General features: G+C 54.0%; 1 protein-coding gene across 1 annotated transcript in view; it reads left to right on the plus strand.

Annotated features, from left to right (window-relative positions):
- The window catches only part of RPAP1 (RNA polymerase II associated protein 1), a 21,353-nt gene that overhangs the window by 5,025 nt on the left and 2,956 nt on the right, over positions 1-13,372 (plus strand). The window contains exons 2-22 of the mRNA XM_004687894.2: positions 513-762; positions 1,062-1,210; positions 1,470-1,559; positions 2,009-2,129; positions 2,657-2,878; positions 3,748-3,927; positions 5,402-5,517; positions 5,792-5,890; positions 6,696-6,797; positions 6,973-7,140; positions 7,382-7,564; positions 7,696-7,830; positions 7,917-8,087; positions 8,341-8,498; positions 9,099-9,257; positions 9,398-9,596; positions 9,970-10,079; positions 10,303-10,498; positions 10,698-10,850; positions 11,115-11,257; positions 11,783-12,539. Coding sequence (XP_004687951.1) covers positions 582-762; positions 1,062-1,210; positions 1,470-1,559; positions 2,009-2,129; positions 2,657-2,878; positions 3,748-3,927; positions 5,402-5,517; positions 5,792-5,890; positions 6,696-6,797; positions 6,973-7,140; positions 7,382-7,564; positions 7,696-7,830; positions 7,917-8,087; positions 8,341-8,498; positions 9,099-9,257; positions 9,398-9,596; positions 9,970-10,079; positions 10,303-10,498; positions 10,698-10,850; positions 11,115-11,257; positions 11,783-12,539 — 3,792 coding nt within the window. The 5' untranslated portion in view covers positions 513-581. The remainder of the gene's footprint in view (positions 1-512; positions 763-1,061; positions 1,211-1,469; positions 1,560-2,008; positions 2,130-2,656; positions 2,879-3,747; positions 3,928-5,401; positions 5,518-5,791; positions 5,891-6,695; positions 6,798-6,972; positions 7,141-7,381; positions 7,565-7,695; positions 7,831-7,916; positions 8,088-8,340; positions 8,499-9,098; positions 9,258-9,397; positions 9,597-9,969; positions 10,080-10,302; positions 10,499-10,697; positions 10,851-11,114; positions 11,258-11,782; positions 12,540-13,372) is intronic.

Here is a 13,372-nt window from a genome sequence, read left to right on the forward strand (position 1 = left end):
GGGAGGGCCTGCTTAATCTTCTTTAACTCAACAATGTTTTATACTTTTCATTGTACATGTTTTATACTTAGGTTGAATTTACTGCTAAACATTTTGCTCATTTGATGCTATTGTAAATGGAACTGTTTTCTTAATTTCATTTTCTGATTGTTCTTTGCTAGTGTATAGAAATATAAATAATTCTTATGTATTGGGCTTTTATAGCAAGTCTTTTAATAATTTGAATAGCTTTAGGCCAGGCATGTTCTTTACAGTTTGACACATTTACCTGCTTGGCCCCGATCACACTTTCCTTAGATCATTGATGATTGCCCCTGAGAATTTTATCATCCACCTAAGTTGGCAGTAAATACTGTTGCTCGGCTGATGGCATTAGGGAGGGTGGGGATAAGAGGGAGTGGTAATAAGGTATGGATGAGTTGGGGTGAACCCAAGAGAAAAAAGTTTCTGTGATGTCCAATAAAGAGAATCAAGTTTTAGTAACAGAGGCCCATCATCTTTACTGCTTTTAGGGGTGAAGAAGAGAGCATTCTCATACTGAAGAGGTGCTGGAAAGAGGAGGCAGCCTACTACGTGTCAAGATGCTATCTAGACCAAAGCCAGGGGAGTCCGAGGTGGACCTGCTGCACTTCCAGAGTCAGTTTCTTGCAGCTGGAGCAGCCCCATCTGTACAACTGGTGAAGAAAGGAAATAGGAGACACGGTGATGTTAACCTAGACCGGCCTCCATCGCGGGAGCCTCGGGATGTGGTGATGCTGGACAGTGAGTAGCTGTGGGTGCAGCAGGCCTGCAGAGAGAGGTCCATCCCTAGGGCTCCTTCCCCTTTCTCATGTGACTGGACTCTGCTCGTTATTTCAGACACTCATAGCCTCTGTTGCTACAGCCGCATTTTACAGGTTAAGAAACTGAGGCTAAAAGAGGTGAAATATCTTGCCTCAGGTGACACACCTTGAAGTCTGGGCCTACAACAGCTCCCTTTTGTTCTCTGACTTCCCACTGGCCCTCAGTCTCTTCCTGGGAAGGTGTAAGTAACCTCAAAGCTTTTTTGTTTCCCTTCTCAGGTCTCCCAGATTTGCCTCCTGCTTTGGTTCCTGCTCCCCCAAAGAGAGCCAGACCCAGCCCTGGTCAACCTCTGCCTGAACATGAGGACCCTGAGGAGCGGCTGAACAGGCATGATCAGCACATCACTGCTGTCCTGACCAAGATTACTGTGCGTCTCACCCTGGCTGAGTGGGACGAGGCGTTTTAGGGCAGTGAGGATGTTGGGTGGGGGTGGTGAACCTATGAATAGAGGGTGACTCAGAAGGGTGAAACTTTGACCCTGCAGTCAGATTGGGGACTGGTTTGGAATCACTATGCAAGAAGGACTTCCTTGCGTGGGTTTCTGATCCTGCAGAACTGGGCTAGGGGGTTTGGGCCCAGCCTGTGTCATCTCTGGATCATTACTACTTTGTGGTTTGTTGTTGCAGGAGCGAGATACAAGTTCAGTGGCTGTGACTCTGCCTGTGGCCAGTGGTGTCGCTTTCCCTCCTGTATTCCATCACTCACAGGGGAGACAGGTGGGCAGGGTGATCCCTAGATGGTGCTTAGGGGACAAAGAGTTTAACCTCATAGTATATCTTCCTCAGGTAGACAATTTTAGCGATAAGCAATTCTATTGTAAAAGCAGCGCCATGCTAAACACTTTGTATGCATTACGTGTTTAATTCTCCTAACAGAACTATATAAGATAGTTGCCATTGTTCAGATAAGGAAACTAAGAGATAAATAGTGCATTCAACACCATACATCTAATAGGTAGATGAACCAGAAATCTAACCCATGTCTATCACACTTCAACACCTGTGCTTCCACATAACTCAGCTTTTCTGAGGACTAGGGTTGTATCCCCTGGATATTGAACAAAGTTCCTTTTTTATCTCTTTATTCCAGTGACCTTGCTAGAACAGGTTGAAAAGAGAATGAAGTAATGAGTATCAGTCCCCTGCATTTTCTTTTTGCCCCACAGGGAAAGCCAGCAGCATCTGGTAAGAAGAGCATCTTTGCCCAGGAAATTGCAGCAAGGAGAATGTCTGAAGCCAGAATCCCTCCAGTTGGAGAAGCCATGTCCATGCTGGGCTCACCGGAAGGTGAGCTGGGGCAAGATGCCTTTTTCTTTATCATCGAGTCATTGTAGGATCTGTATCTTCCCTGCCTCAAATACGAAATGCACTTGAGCTATCAAAAGAGAAATCTGTCCCTCTACAGCTACTTTGTGTAGTGGGTATGAGAGGCTTAGCTCCACGTCTATATCTTAGGTGCAGGGAGAAGGCAGGCTATTACTCTACCCTGGAGGAAAGGAGTGGGTAAAGGTGTCCGGCAGGGGCTGTAAGACAGAGGCCAGGGTTGCTTTAATGATGGAAATGAATGACAGAAATGCTGGGGGTTGGATCTTAGAGACTGCCTAGACATTCAAGATAAGAGTCAAGTGTTATGCGGGAAATTTTTTATACAAGTCCTGGAATCCCAGTCTCAGGAATCCTGGAGTCCTGTGTTCTACCCAGGGGTTTCACCACTCTGTGCCCAAGAAAGTTCTGCCTCCAAGGTTAACTGGTTTACAGAAGTATAATCTTTAAGTGGGGAAGGGTAATAAAAACAGAAACTGTACTTCTTCCAGGCACTGTGACCTGTGAGGTACTCACACGTAAGGAGCAGGATGGCCAGCTTCCTCTTGGCAGCCACCACTTCCTGGGTCCTCATCTGGTCACAGGAGAGGGACTCAGGGGCCAGGAGCCTAAGCAGGAAGCCCAGACTATCCATGAAGAGAATATCGCAAGACTGCAAGCCATGACTCCTGAGGAGATCCTGCAGGAACAGAGGCAGTTGCTGGCTCAACTTGGTATGGGCACCTCGCTCTCCCCTGGCACACCCGGGAGGAACTGCCGCTCCTGAGGGCGCTTCAGTGTGAGCTGGCCATGGTGGTGACTTCTATAATGAACCACTTCGTTCTGTCCTCAGACCAGGGGGGCATAGTTGGTACTAACCTCATTGCTCACTTATGGGGGAAAAGACCCTGAGGCTCAAAACAAAGAAATTCTCCCCCGGTCCATAATTGGGAAGGAGCATGGCAATGAGATGCAGACCCAGATTTATCTGGTCTCACAGCCCCTGCTGTGAATCTCCACACTGTGTGCTCTGGAGCCTAACATAACAGACGCTGTATTGTAGCCACACTCCAGCCCTGCCACACTGTTTTCTATAGTAAGAGAATGCCAGGTCTCTCTCCTTGCCTCTGTTCACCAAAACAGTAGCACCGACTGTCCTGTTCCAGACTTTTGTATCTAGCACCTGTAAGTAGCAGAATATATATTGAATTTTTAGGGAATATTTGCACAAAAAGAATTAGCAGAAAGTGAGTGAAATTATTCCCCTAAATGCATTTCCCTTGCCCTAATCAGCATGTGTTCATTGATACCACAGCCACTTACTTTGGACATCTGACTTGGAACCAAACACAGGAAGGGCATAGACCTGAGCTGGGAGGTTGTGGGGGTGGAGGGAACAGGGAGAAGCGGGTCCCAGTGAAATATATGAGAGGACAGGTCATTGAGGCCCCAGGAAAGCCCAAGAGGCTCAGGCCAGGGCTGGGATGTCATCTCTTCTGGCCTTGGCACCCACAGGCAGGTGGTAGTCAGCGGGTTCCCTTCAGGTGTGTAGGGGCTGAGGAGGACCTGCCTCCATAATTCTGCCCTCCATCCTCTCCACTAGATCCCAGCTTGGTTGCCTTCTTGAGATCTCATGGCCGCTCCCAGAAGCCAGGTGGAGAGAAGGCTGTGGAAGAGCAAAGGTCAGCAGGAACCTCTGTAGAGGTCACTGGAGAGGAGCCCCTTGTGCCACCTTCTGCCAGTGAGCCCAGGAAGGAAGATGAGCTGGAACCAGGAACCCCAGGTTTGGGGAGTGGAGGGATCACCTTTCAGGGAATAAGAACAGAAGAAAGCCCATCTTCTAGGCACTGCAAATGGGAAAAGAGAGGCTCTTCTCCCTCCTAGGACATGTGACACTAATCCTCATTATTGGCTTGAAAGCGTTCTTCATTTGCCGACACGTATCTTCTTCCTGCGCATGCCCCCTGATTTCTTGTCTGTTGCTATTTCCTCTCCCCCAAGAGGCAACAGGGTATGTTGGCCGATCGGCCGCTGGCCCGTGCAGACCAATTACTCCTGCCTGTGAATAGCTGGCCCAGCCTAGCCTACTGTTCTTTCTGCCTCTGATCTCAGAGCTGGGGGAAAGTGGCAGGTGGAGAGTGATGGGAAAGGTAGGGTCTGACGCAGGTCAGATGAAAATGCCAGACCTGAAACAGAGAAGCCAGTGGCAGCAATTATTTTCCAGGAGCTAGATTGTTTTATTAATGATTAAAAAAGAAGAGTGAATTATGAGAGCCAGGAACCTGCTGCCCCAGGATGAACTCCCAGCTAGCTGAGCAGGTGGGGTGGGGGTTGGAGTGAGGAAGGAAGAGAAGGTGGTATGTCGGGGTCGGGGGTGGGGTGGGGTTGTTTTTTTGTTTTTGTTTTTTTAAGATTTATTTTATTTACTCATACAGAAATCGGGTAGAAGCCAGAGGTGCAGGGTCGGTGAGAGGCTTCACCAGAGACAGAGTGGGGAGCAGAACAGGCCGGCTGACAAGTACACTGCTGTGGGCGGGTCAGGAGAGGTCTGCCGCGCTATGTGGTCACCTCTGGGGCAGGGTTTGAACTCGCACTGAATTGGCTGCAGCTCACTTGCAGTGCTGCTTCCTGACCCGCTGCGCCACCAGGGAGGACTGGGTCTGTTTTTTTTTTTTTTTTATGGTTGTTTTTAAGATTTATTTTAGTTATGCATTCAAGAGCTGGGGTATAGGCCAGAGGTGAGCGGAGTAAGAGGATTCACCAAAGACAGAGTGGGGAGCAGAACAGGCAGATTGACTGAAATACACTGCTGAAGGGAGCAGCGAGTGAGACAGGAAAGATCTGCTGTGCCATGTGGGCCACCTCCCAGGCCGGGTTTCGAACTCGTACTGCAGTGGCTGCTGAGAGCTTCATAGTGCTGAAACTTAACACCTTGCACCACCAGGGAGGCCTGTGGGTCTGTTTTTGTATCTTACTCCTTCCTCAATTTCCTACCCTACTGCTCCTTTAGAGGGTTGGTACTAGAGAGTGGAGAGGTATGCTTTCCCTGTTGTTTGTGGCCCTGCCTTCCTCCTCTGTGTCCTCTCTCTTCCTTACTTCCTCCTCTTCCTCCCAACAAATCCTTGTGTTAGTGGAGGCAGAAGCTACCAGACTTCTGCGCAGGGGTGGATGTGGCCACTTTGGGGAAACAGATGGGCCCCCAGGAGATTAGTGCGCTGTATCTCCTAGGACAAGCTACTGTGCTTCCATCTCCCCAGCTCTGAGTCTGCCCGTGACCCCCCATAAAGAATGGCTGCACATGGACACCATTGAGCTGGAGAAGCTCCACTGGACTCAGAACCTGCCCCCACTCAGGCGGCAGCAGACGCAGGAGGTGAGGAGGGTCGAGTGGCCTACGGGGCGGGTCAGGGGTGGGCTGTAGCTCTTGCATCCAGGACTCAAGCCCTTCTCTTCCCTCAAACTTGAGAAATGTCTCTCCTCTGCATTCAGCCCTCTCTCCCATCACTTTGCCTGGACTCAAGGGCCAAGAGCCCATGTATAGTCAGAGGAGAATCAGGACCCACGTCCTGAGAGGTGGAGGACTGAAAGTGAGGAGTGGGTGTGGGGTTGCTGCGGCCCCTCCCTAGTCCACTTTCTCCCCCCACTAGCGGATGCAGGCCCGATTCAGTCTTCAGGGAGAGCTGCTGGCCCCGGATGTGGACCTGCCTACCCATCTGGGTCTGCATCACCACGGCGAGGAGGCGGAGGTGAGGCATGGGCAACTCTGCCAAGCGCTTTGAGCCACCATTGGAAAAGGGCCTCTGGCCAGCTGCCGTGGAGCTCCTGTGTGCCCTGCTTAGTTCCTGGCCATTCTGTCCCCGTGCATGATCACCTAATGGGCTTGAAATCTTTCTTGTCTTCCCCCCACTTTCACATTCTAGTCAGAACTTACCCGTTCTCTGTCGGCCACTCCCGTGATAGGAGAACGCTTCCTCTTAACTGCTCCATTGCATGGCTTCTGGTCTCGCCACCGTGCCATTCTGTCCTCATGGTGCTGCCACGCTGATTTCCTCGGGCCCAGCTCAGGCCATGCCTTGCCTCAGAAGTCTCCTGGCTCTCCTCTGCCTACAGAATAAAGTCTTGGCTCCTTACCCTGACAAGACAACCCTTCCAGTTTTTCCCTGCTGACCCTGCAGTTCCTGCCCTCCTGCTTTGCATGGACAGTCTCTCCCCATATCCACCTACACTCAGGAACCTCCGGGCTCAGCTCCTGAAACCTGCCCCAGGGGTGCATTTACCCTTTGCCCTGCGTTGGGTCATCATGGCTCTCACCACCCGCTGAGGCCAACCACGTTTCTCTGTTCTCTTGCTATAGATTAAATACCAGTGACTGTGCTCTTCCCAGTCAGCCTATGCCTCAGCTACTGTGTGCACATCTTATCTTTTCTGCCAGTCTGAGGGGCCATAGCAAGCAGAGGCTAGAATTCGCCACCTGTCTTTGACACACAGTGCCGGCTGGTGGGGGTGCTGTCCCCTCTCTCGGCTCCTTCTAACTTCTTGTCCCTGCCACAGAGAGCAGGGTACTCCCTGCAGGAGCTGTTTCACCTGACACGCAGCCAGGTGGCCCAACAGAGAGCACTAGCGCTGCACGTGTTGGCCCAGGTCATCGACAGGGTGAGTGGCCGGCAGGCCTGGGCCTGCCCAGCCCTGTTCACTCTGCTGACTAGCCCATACATCAGCTGACCTTGGGTCAGACTGGGAGTGGGTCCAACCCAGGTCATTGGTGGGCCAATAAAGTGTTCAGAGTAGAGTATAACCTTCAGTTGGCTTTTATCCTCCTTTCCCCAAGGCCCAGGCTGGGGAGTTTGGGGACCGGCTAGTGGGCAGTGTTTTGCGCCTCCTTTTGGATGCTGGTTTCCTCTTCCTCCTGCGCTTCTCCCTGGACGACAGAGTGGATGGAGTCATCACAGCTGCTGTCCGTGCTCTGCGGGCTCTGCTGGTCGCTCCTGGAGATGAGGTACAGTGGGCATAGGAATGGGGCTTTGAGACCTCAGGCCCCTGCATCCTGGTGGGCGTGGCCTTGTTGATACAGCTTTGCCAGGCAGAGCCGACAGTGGAATGGCAGCTTCACCCTCGTCTCTCAAGGCTCCAAAGCCCAAGGCCTTGCCTTTCTGTTTGTGGGTGGTCTCCGCTCTATTCCTGGGCCCACTTGCTAGCCTGCTCTTCCTCTTCCCACCCAATTCTCTTTCCATTGGCAGGAGCTTCTTGATAGCACCTTCGCCTGGTACCATGGAGCTTTGATGTTTCCTCTGATGCCCAGTCAGGAGGACAAAGAAGATGAGGACGAGGACGAAGAGCCCACAGCAGAAAAGGCCAACAAGAAGAGCCCTGAGGAAGGAAACCGGCCTCCATCTGACCTGGCTCGACATGATGTCATCAAGGTAGAGGCGCAGGATAGCTGCACCTGCCCCATGGCCACAGCACAGGGGCAAGCACATGTTGGACAAGAGCGGCCATCATGGCCCGGGGTCCAGCTGCATTGGCAGTGGGTTTATCTCTGATCCACCCTCAGGGGCTTCTGGCCACCAACCTGCTGCCTCGGCTGCGTTATGTGCTGGAGGTGACGTGCCCAGGACCCTCTGTGGTCCTTGACATCCTGGCTGTGCTTATCCGCCTGGCCCGGCATTCTCTGGAGTCAGCCACAAGGGTAAGAGAGGCAGCAGGGAATGGACAAAGAGCCTAGCTGGACCTGGTTTGACCCTCAGCCTCCCTTTTTCCTCCTGCCCCCCACAGGTCCTGGAGTGCCCTCGGCTGATAGAGACCATAGTTCGAGAGTTTCTGCCCACCAGCTGGTCCCCCGTGGAGGCGGGGCCTACTGCCAGTCTACACAAAGTCCCCTGCACCAGCGCCATGAAACTGCTTCGTGTCTTGGCTTCGGCTGGTAGGAACATTGCTGCCCGACTGGTGAGCAGGACACAGAGCCACACAGATAGGCTCCCCATCACCTTAGCCAAGTAGCACTAGAACAGATGCCCAGAGAGTACTTGCTAGAAGGAAGGATGAGGTAGTTTTACCTGTGCCCAGAGCTCTCACCTGGGGCCCCAGAGGGGCCTAGAACAGGCTCAGTTGGGGCAGTCTCCATAGTGAGAGGACCAGGGGCTACTCGGGACTGGGGAGTCCCAGTGGATACTGACGCCCACACTCTGCCCACCCCTAGTTGAGCAGTTTTGATCTCCGGAGCCGCCTGTGCCGCTTTACAGCTGAGGCTCCCCAGGATCTGGCTTTGCCTCCAAAGGAAGCCGAGACGCTGAGCACTGAGGCCTTCCGTCTGTGGGCCGTGGCGGCCTCTTATGGCCAGGGCTGTGACCTTTACCGGTAAGGAGAGGACCAGGGGCTGGGGAGATTAAGGTGCCCTCGAAGACCCCTCAGACCTGTACCTCTGTACAGATCTAAGCATTGCCCATGCTTTCAAACTTGGTGGGGGCTGAGAATAAGAAAGAGGGGCTTCCCTTTTCTATGTATCCCTGCCGGAAGGTGCTTTAGACTTGTTGCGGGCTTTCAGGCCTTGCTCTGGGCTAATCACTTTTGGGTAGACTTTAACCCACGAGGGGATGGGTCACTTCGGGTGTTTGATTGAGAAACTATATTGTCTTTTCTTTATTGCACACTAATTGAATCAAAGTTCCTTTCTATTAAAAAAAAAAAAATAAGAGGGGCTTCTGAGAAGAAAAGAAGGCTTGGGATCGGGGCCAGCCAAAGGACAGTAGAGCCATTTTATGTACAATGGCATCGGTGCTTGATGAAATATGGCTTCACTTTCCCTACTGAGAAAAACCATAAAGGGCTACTTTCTCTCCTCAGTCTCAGCCTTCCTCCCCTGACAAAAGCTTCCAAGAGTACCAGGCCTGGGTGGTAGGGGCTGACATCTTCTACTCCATCTCACTTCATGCCCTGAAAGGCCATTGTTCTCCCCAGGGAGCTGTATCCAGTGCTGATGCGGGCCCTGCAGGCAGCACCAAAGGAGCTCAGCGCCCACCCTCCTCGGCCCCTGTCCACTCAGCGGATAGCCTCGCTGCTCACTCTCCTCACCCGGCTGACCCTGGCAGCCAACGGCACTGGCTCTGGGCCCAGCAGGTAGGCGACTGACAATCCTGACCCGCCCACAGGATGTCCCACAGGGCCTGCGGACATGCAGGAGTGCTCCACAGGGAGAGGTGGTTAGAGCTTAGCGGGGAGTTGAGGGGCCTTACCTGGTCCCTCTTGCACTCCCATAGCGATTCTGCTGAGGACCTGTCAGCCGCTCCTTCTGGGATCGCTTGGAGCGAGGTATCTGGGCTCCAGCCTCTGGTGGAGCTATGTCTAAGACAGACCTTGAAGTTGCTACCCAGACCTGAGATGTGGTGTGCCCTGGGCCCTGTGCCCACTGCCTGCCTGCTCTTCCTGGGCGCCTACTACAAGTCCTGGAGCCAGCAGGTGAGTGCCACCCACCCGCATCCCCAGGCCTGGGCTCTGTCGCATACTCCACTGTCTTACCCCTCTGTTCCCCTCCCACTCCTGCCTCCCCCACTCCCACCAATTCCTACCTCCTACTTCCTGTCTTCTTCTCTCTACTTTCATGTCCAGTGACACTTCCAGAAGCTGTGGTGGTGGGGACCAGAGAAGCCTAAAGGTTTATGCTCTTTATGCTCTCTCAGGGTGTCAGAGCAACCTCAGGGTCTCTCCCGAAGGGTCAGAGGGCAGAAGCGAACAAACGGTGACCTGCTGGACTCTGGGCTGGGCCTGGGTACACTGGGTCCAGAAGCCAGTGTGTTCTGGCCCACAGCTCACGAGCCCCTTGGTCCTCTAGCCGAGTGTGTGCCCCGGAGATTGGCTCCAGGACATGGAACGCCTGTCGGAGGAGCTGCTGCTGCCCTTGCTGCGCCAGCCCGCTCTGGGCAGCCTGTGGGACTCCCTTGGGTATGTACAGTGTGTAGCTGTGGCAGGGGCTGGGGAGGCTTTGGGAGGAGGCACTTTTCCTCCTGTGGATTCCTGGGCCTGACTCGCTGCTGCAACCCAGGTGGAGGCCCTCGGCCTGAGGGAAACCTGAATCCATAACAGGTAGCAGTTATGTGGGCACTCCCTGCACAGCCGGGCACACGTCAGGCCAGAGCCCCTGCCAGTGTCTCCATTCTGCTTCCAGGCGCTGCTCCCCGCTCTGCAACCCGCTGTCCTGTGCTCCGGCCCCTGAAGCTCTCCCGAGCCTTGTGTCACTGGGCTGCACGGGAGGCTGCCCCTCTCTTAGTATGGCTGGCTCAGCATCGCCCTTCCCATTCCTCACTGCCCTCTTCTCTCTTTTCAACACCCTGACCCGGATCCATAAGGGCTTGTGTGGTCAGGTGAGCCCTGGGTTTCCTGGTTAGGGGCTAGACAGGAGGCCAGAAATCAGAAAGGGAGCGGGAAGGTGCCCCTTGGGGAAGGGAGGCCTCTTCTGTCAGCACCCACTTCTCTGAGTTTGGTGGGGGACAGGCCAGCTGCTGGGACACCCAGAAGAGAGCAGTCACATTCTAGACGTGAAGAAAGCTTGCTTTTCTTCAGCTGGCGGCCGTATTGGCTGCCCCGGGACTGCAGAGCTACTTCCTCCAATGTGTGACTACAGCGGCTGCCCCACACCTCACACCCTTCTCTGCGTGGGCCCTGCGCCATGAGTACCACCTGCAGTACCTGGCACTCGCCCTGGCCCAGAGAGTGGTAGGTGCCCCTGTCTGTCGGTGCCTCCCTCTGCCTCCCGCCGTCTCTGTCCACCCCACTCCCCCTCTCCATCCCACTGTCTCCATCCGACTTCTCTGGAACCCTCTCTGGAACCCGTGCTGCTTCTGCCAGGCCACACAGGTCCTGCAGCCCTGAGCCCTTCAGCCTGTACACTCTGCCTACATCCTCTTCTTCACATCTTGTTGTTTTGTGCCCTCAGCCCCTCCGCCCTCTCCCGACTGCTGTCGGCCTCTCTGTCTGCAGGCAACATTCCAGCCAATGCCAGACACCCGTGCCGCCCTCCATCATGGCCTGGCCTTGGCCCTGCTGAGCCGGCTGCTGCCCGGGAGTGAGCACCTCGCCCAGGAGCTGCTGCTGAGTTTTGTATTCCGGCCAGAGTTCCTACCGTAAGCGCGGGGCTGATGGTGTCAGCTCAGCCCTTTGCCGGGCCGCTGTGGTGACTGACAGCAGCCCTGGATCTGGAACAAGGAGACCTGGGCTGAATTCTCTTTGCCCCATGTGTTACCCCTAACCTGTCTGAGCTTGCATTTCCTCATGAGTGCAGTGAGGAGGAGGGTAACCACACTAGAGAATTATTTTGAGACTTCAGTGTGACAGTGTGACTCAAAAATGTTCTGTTAACAAGCTACACGTGTAATCGCTAACAGTGCTGCGTGCCGACTCTGTCTGGTACTCCCTTAAGCATTTAGCCGAGTACTATGAGATACAGATTCACATCACCTTCCCCGCTTGACGTGCCCCGGCTCTGCCCTAGTGTCCACTCTCTTAGTGGCCATGCCCCCAGCATGGAGTGGTATTAGGAGGACAGGGAGGAGCACGTTTAGATCCGGGAGCCTGCAGGAAGCCCTGAGCAAGGCCTTCTGGGCGCTCTGGTTCCAGCCCTCACTTTTGGCTTTTGGCTTCTGTTACAGGGAAAGAGCATCCGGGGGCCTGGAGGCAGCTGACTTCTCTGACCGGCTCTCCCTAGGGGGTGGCAGGGCTCCTGGCTGTAGGCGAGGGGCTCTGCTGGCTCAGGCCTGCCGGGATCTCCCCAGCATCCGCAGCTGTTACCTGGCCCACTGCACCCTGGTCCGAGCCAGCCTGCTTGCTTCCCAGGCCTTGTACCGAGGAGAGCTGCAGCAGGTCCCGGGCCTGCTGCTCCCTGTGCCTAAGGAGCCGCTGCTGCCCACCGACTGGCCTTTCTTGCCGTTGATTCATCTGTACCACCGGGCCTCGGAGACCCCCGCCGGGCTTCCTCCTGCCGACACAGTGGGCACAGCCACGCGGGCCCTGCAGTGGCTACTGGTCCTGGACAGCTGGCGCCCCCAGGCCCTCCTGGCCGTGCCTCCGGCCGCCCGCCTGGCACGACTCATGTGCGCCTTCCTGGTGGACGGCGAGCTCTTTCGGGAGACCCCAGTACAACACCTGGTGGCTGCCCTCCTGGCCCAGCTCTGCCAGCCCGAAGTCCTGCCGAAACTTAACTTGGACTGCCCACTCCCTGGCCTGACATCTTTCCCTGACCTCTACGCCAACTTCCTGGAGCATTTTGAGGCTGTCTCTTTTGGGGATCACCTCTTTGGAGCTCTGGTCCTCCTTCCCCTGCAGCGTCGGTTCAGCGTCACCTTGCGCCTTGCCCTCTTTGGAGAGCACGTTGGAGCCTTGCGAGCTCTGGGCCTGCCTCTGAGCCAGGTACGTTCTCAGCCCGGAAGGGCCTGCGGTGGGCTTCCTGCCCCGGGCCTTGGGAATAGTCCCGAGCAGTGGGGTGCTTGGCATGCCTCAGGTTCCTTATTTCACTACCCGAAGACTCTGAGGAGATTAAGAGAACCCATGAAAATGAGTCAGCATTCAGGTGCAGGTTTATAGTAGTTGTTCATTATTGTTAACAAGACATGGCCCTTGCCTATGAGATACTACGATCTGGATAAGAAGAGATGTACTAAAGCCAGATTCTAGGTGGGAAGCTGGGGTTTAGAGAAGGGAAAGGTCAAAGAGGGCTTCCCATAAGGAAGATTCTTTGTAGAAGAAGAGGGAGTGACCTAAGCATGGAAGGCTGAGTAGAATCTATTGTGGAGGAGGGAGGACAGGGTGCATAATGGAGCAGCACAAACAGCAGCTCAGGCAGGGGAGAGTGGCACAGGGTAGAAGGACAGAGTCCATGTTTCACTTTGGGAACTTGCTGGAAACAGGCCACATCTTAAAGGGCCTTATCAGCATAAGGAGTTAAACTTCTAAGCTATAAGGAGTTAACTATTTTTAATTTTTTATTTTCATTATTACATTCTGATAAAGTAATATTTTAACATATAAATACATTCAATATAAATATACCCTATAGATACATCTTCTACATAAAAACTAAGTGGAAAATATTTTTACATCTTCTACATAAAAACTAAGTGGGGCTCTCCCTGGTGGCGCAGTGGGTTAAAGCACAGCACTGAGAAGCTAAAGCCACTTCCACATGAGTTCGATTCCCACCTGCCCCAGAGGTGACCACATGGCGTGGCAGACCTCTCCTGACC

Source organism: Condylura cristata, unplaced genomic scaffold (genome assembly GCF_000260355.1).
Source record: "Condylura cristata isolate star-nosed mole 26May11 unplaced genomic scaffold, ConCri1.0 scaffold00023, whole genome shotgun sequence".
Taxonomy (NCBI): domain Eukaryota; kingdom Metazoa; phylum Chordata; class Mammalia; order Eulipotyphla; family Talpidae; genus Condylura; species Condylura cristata.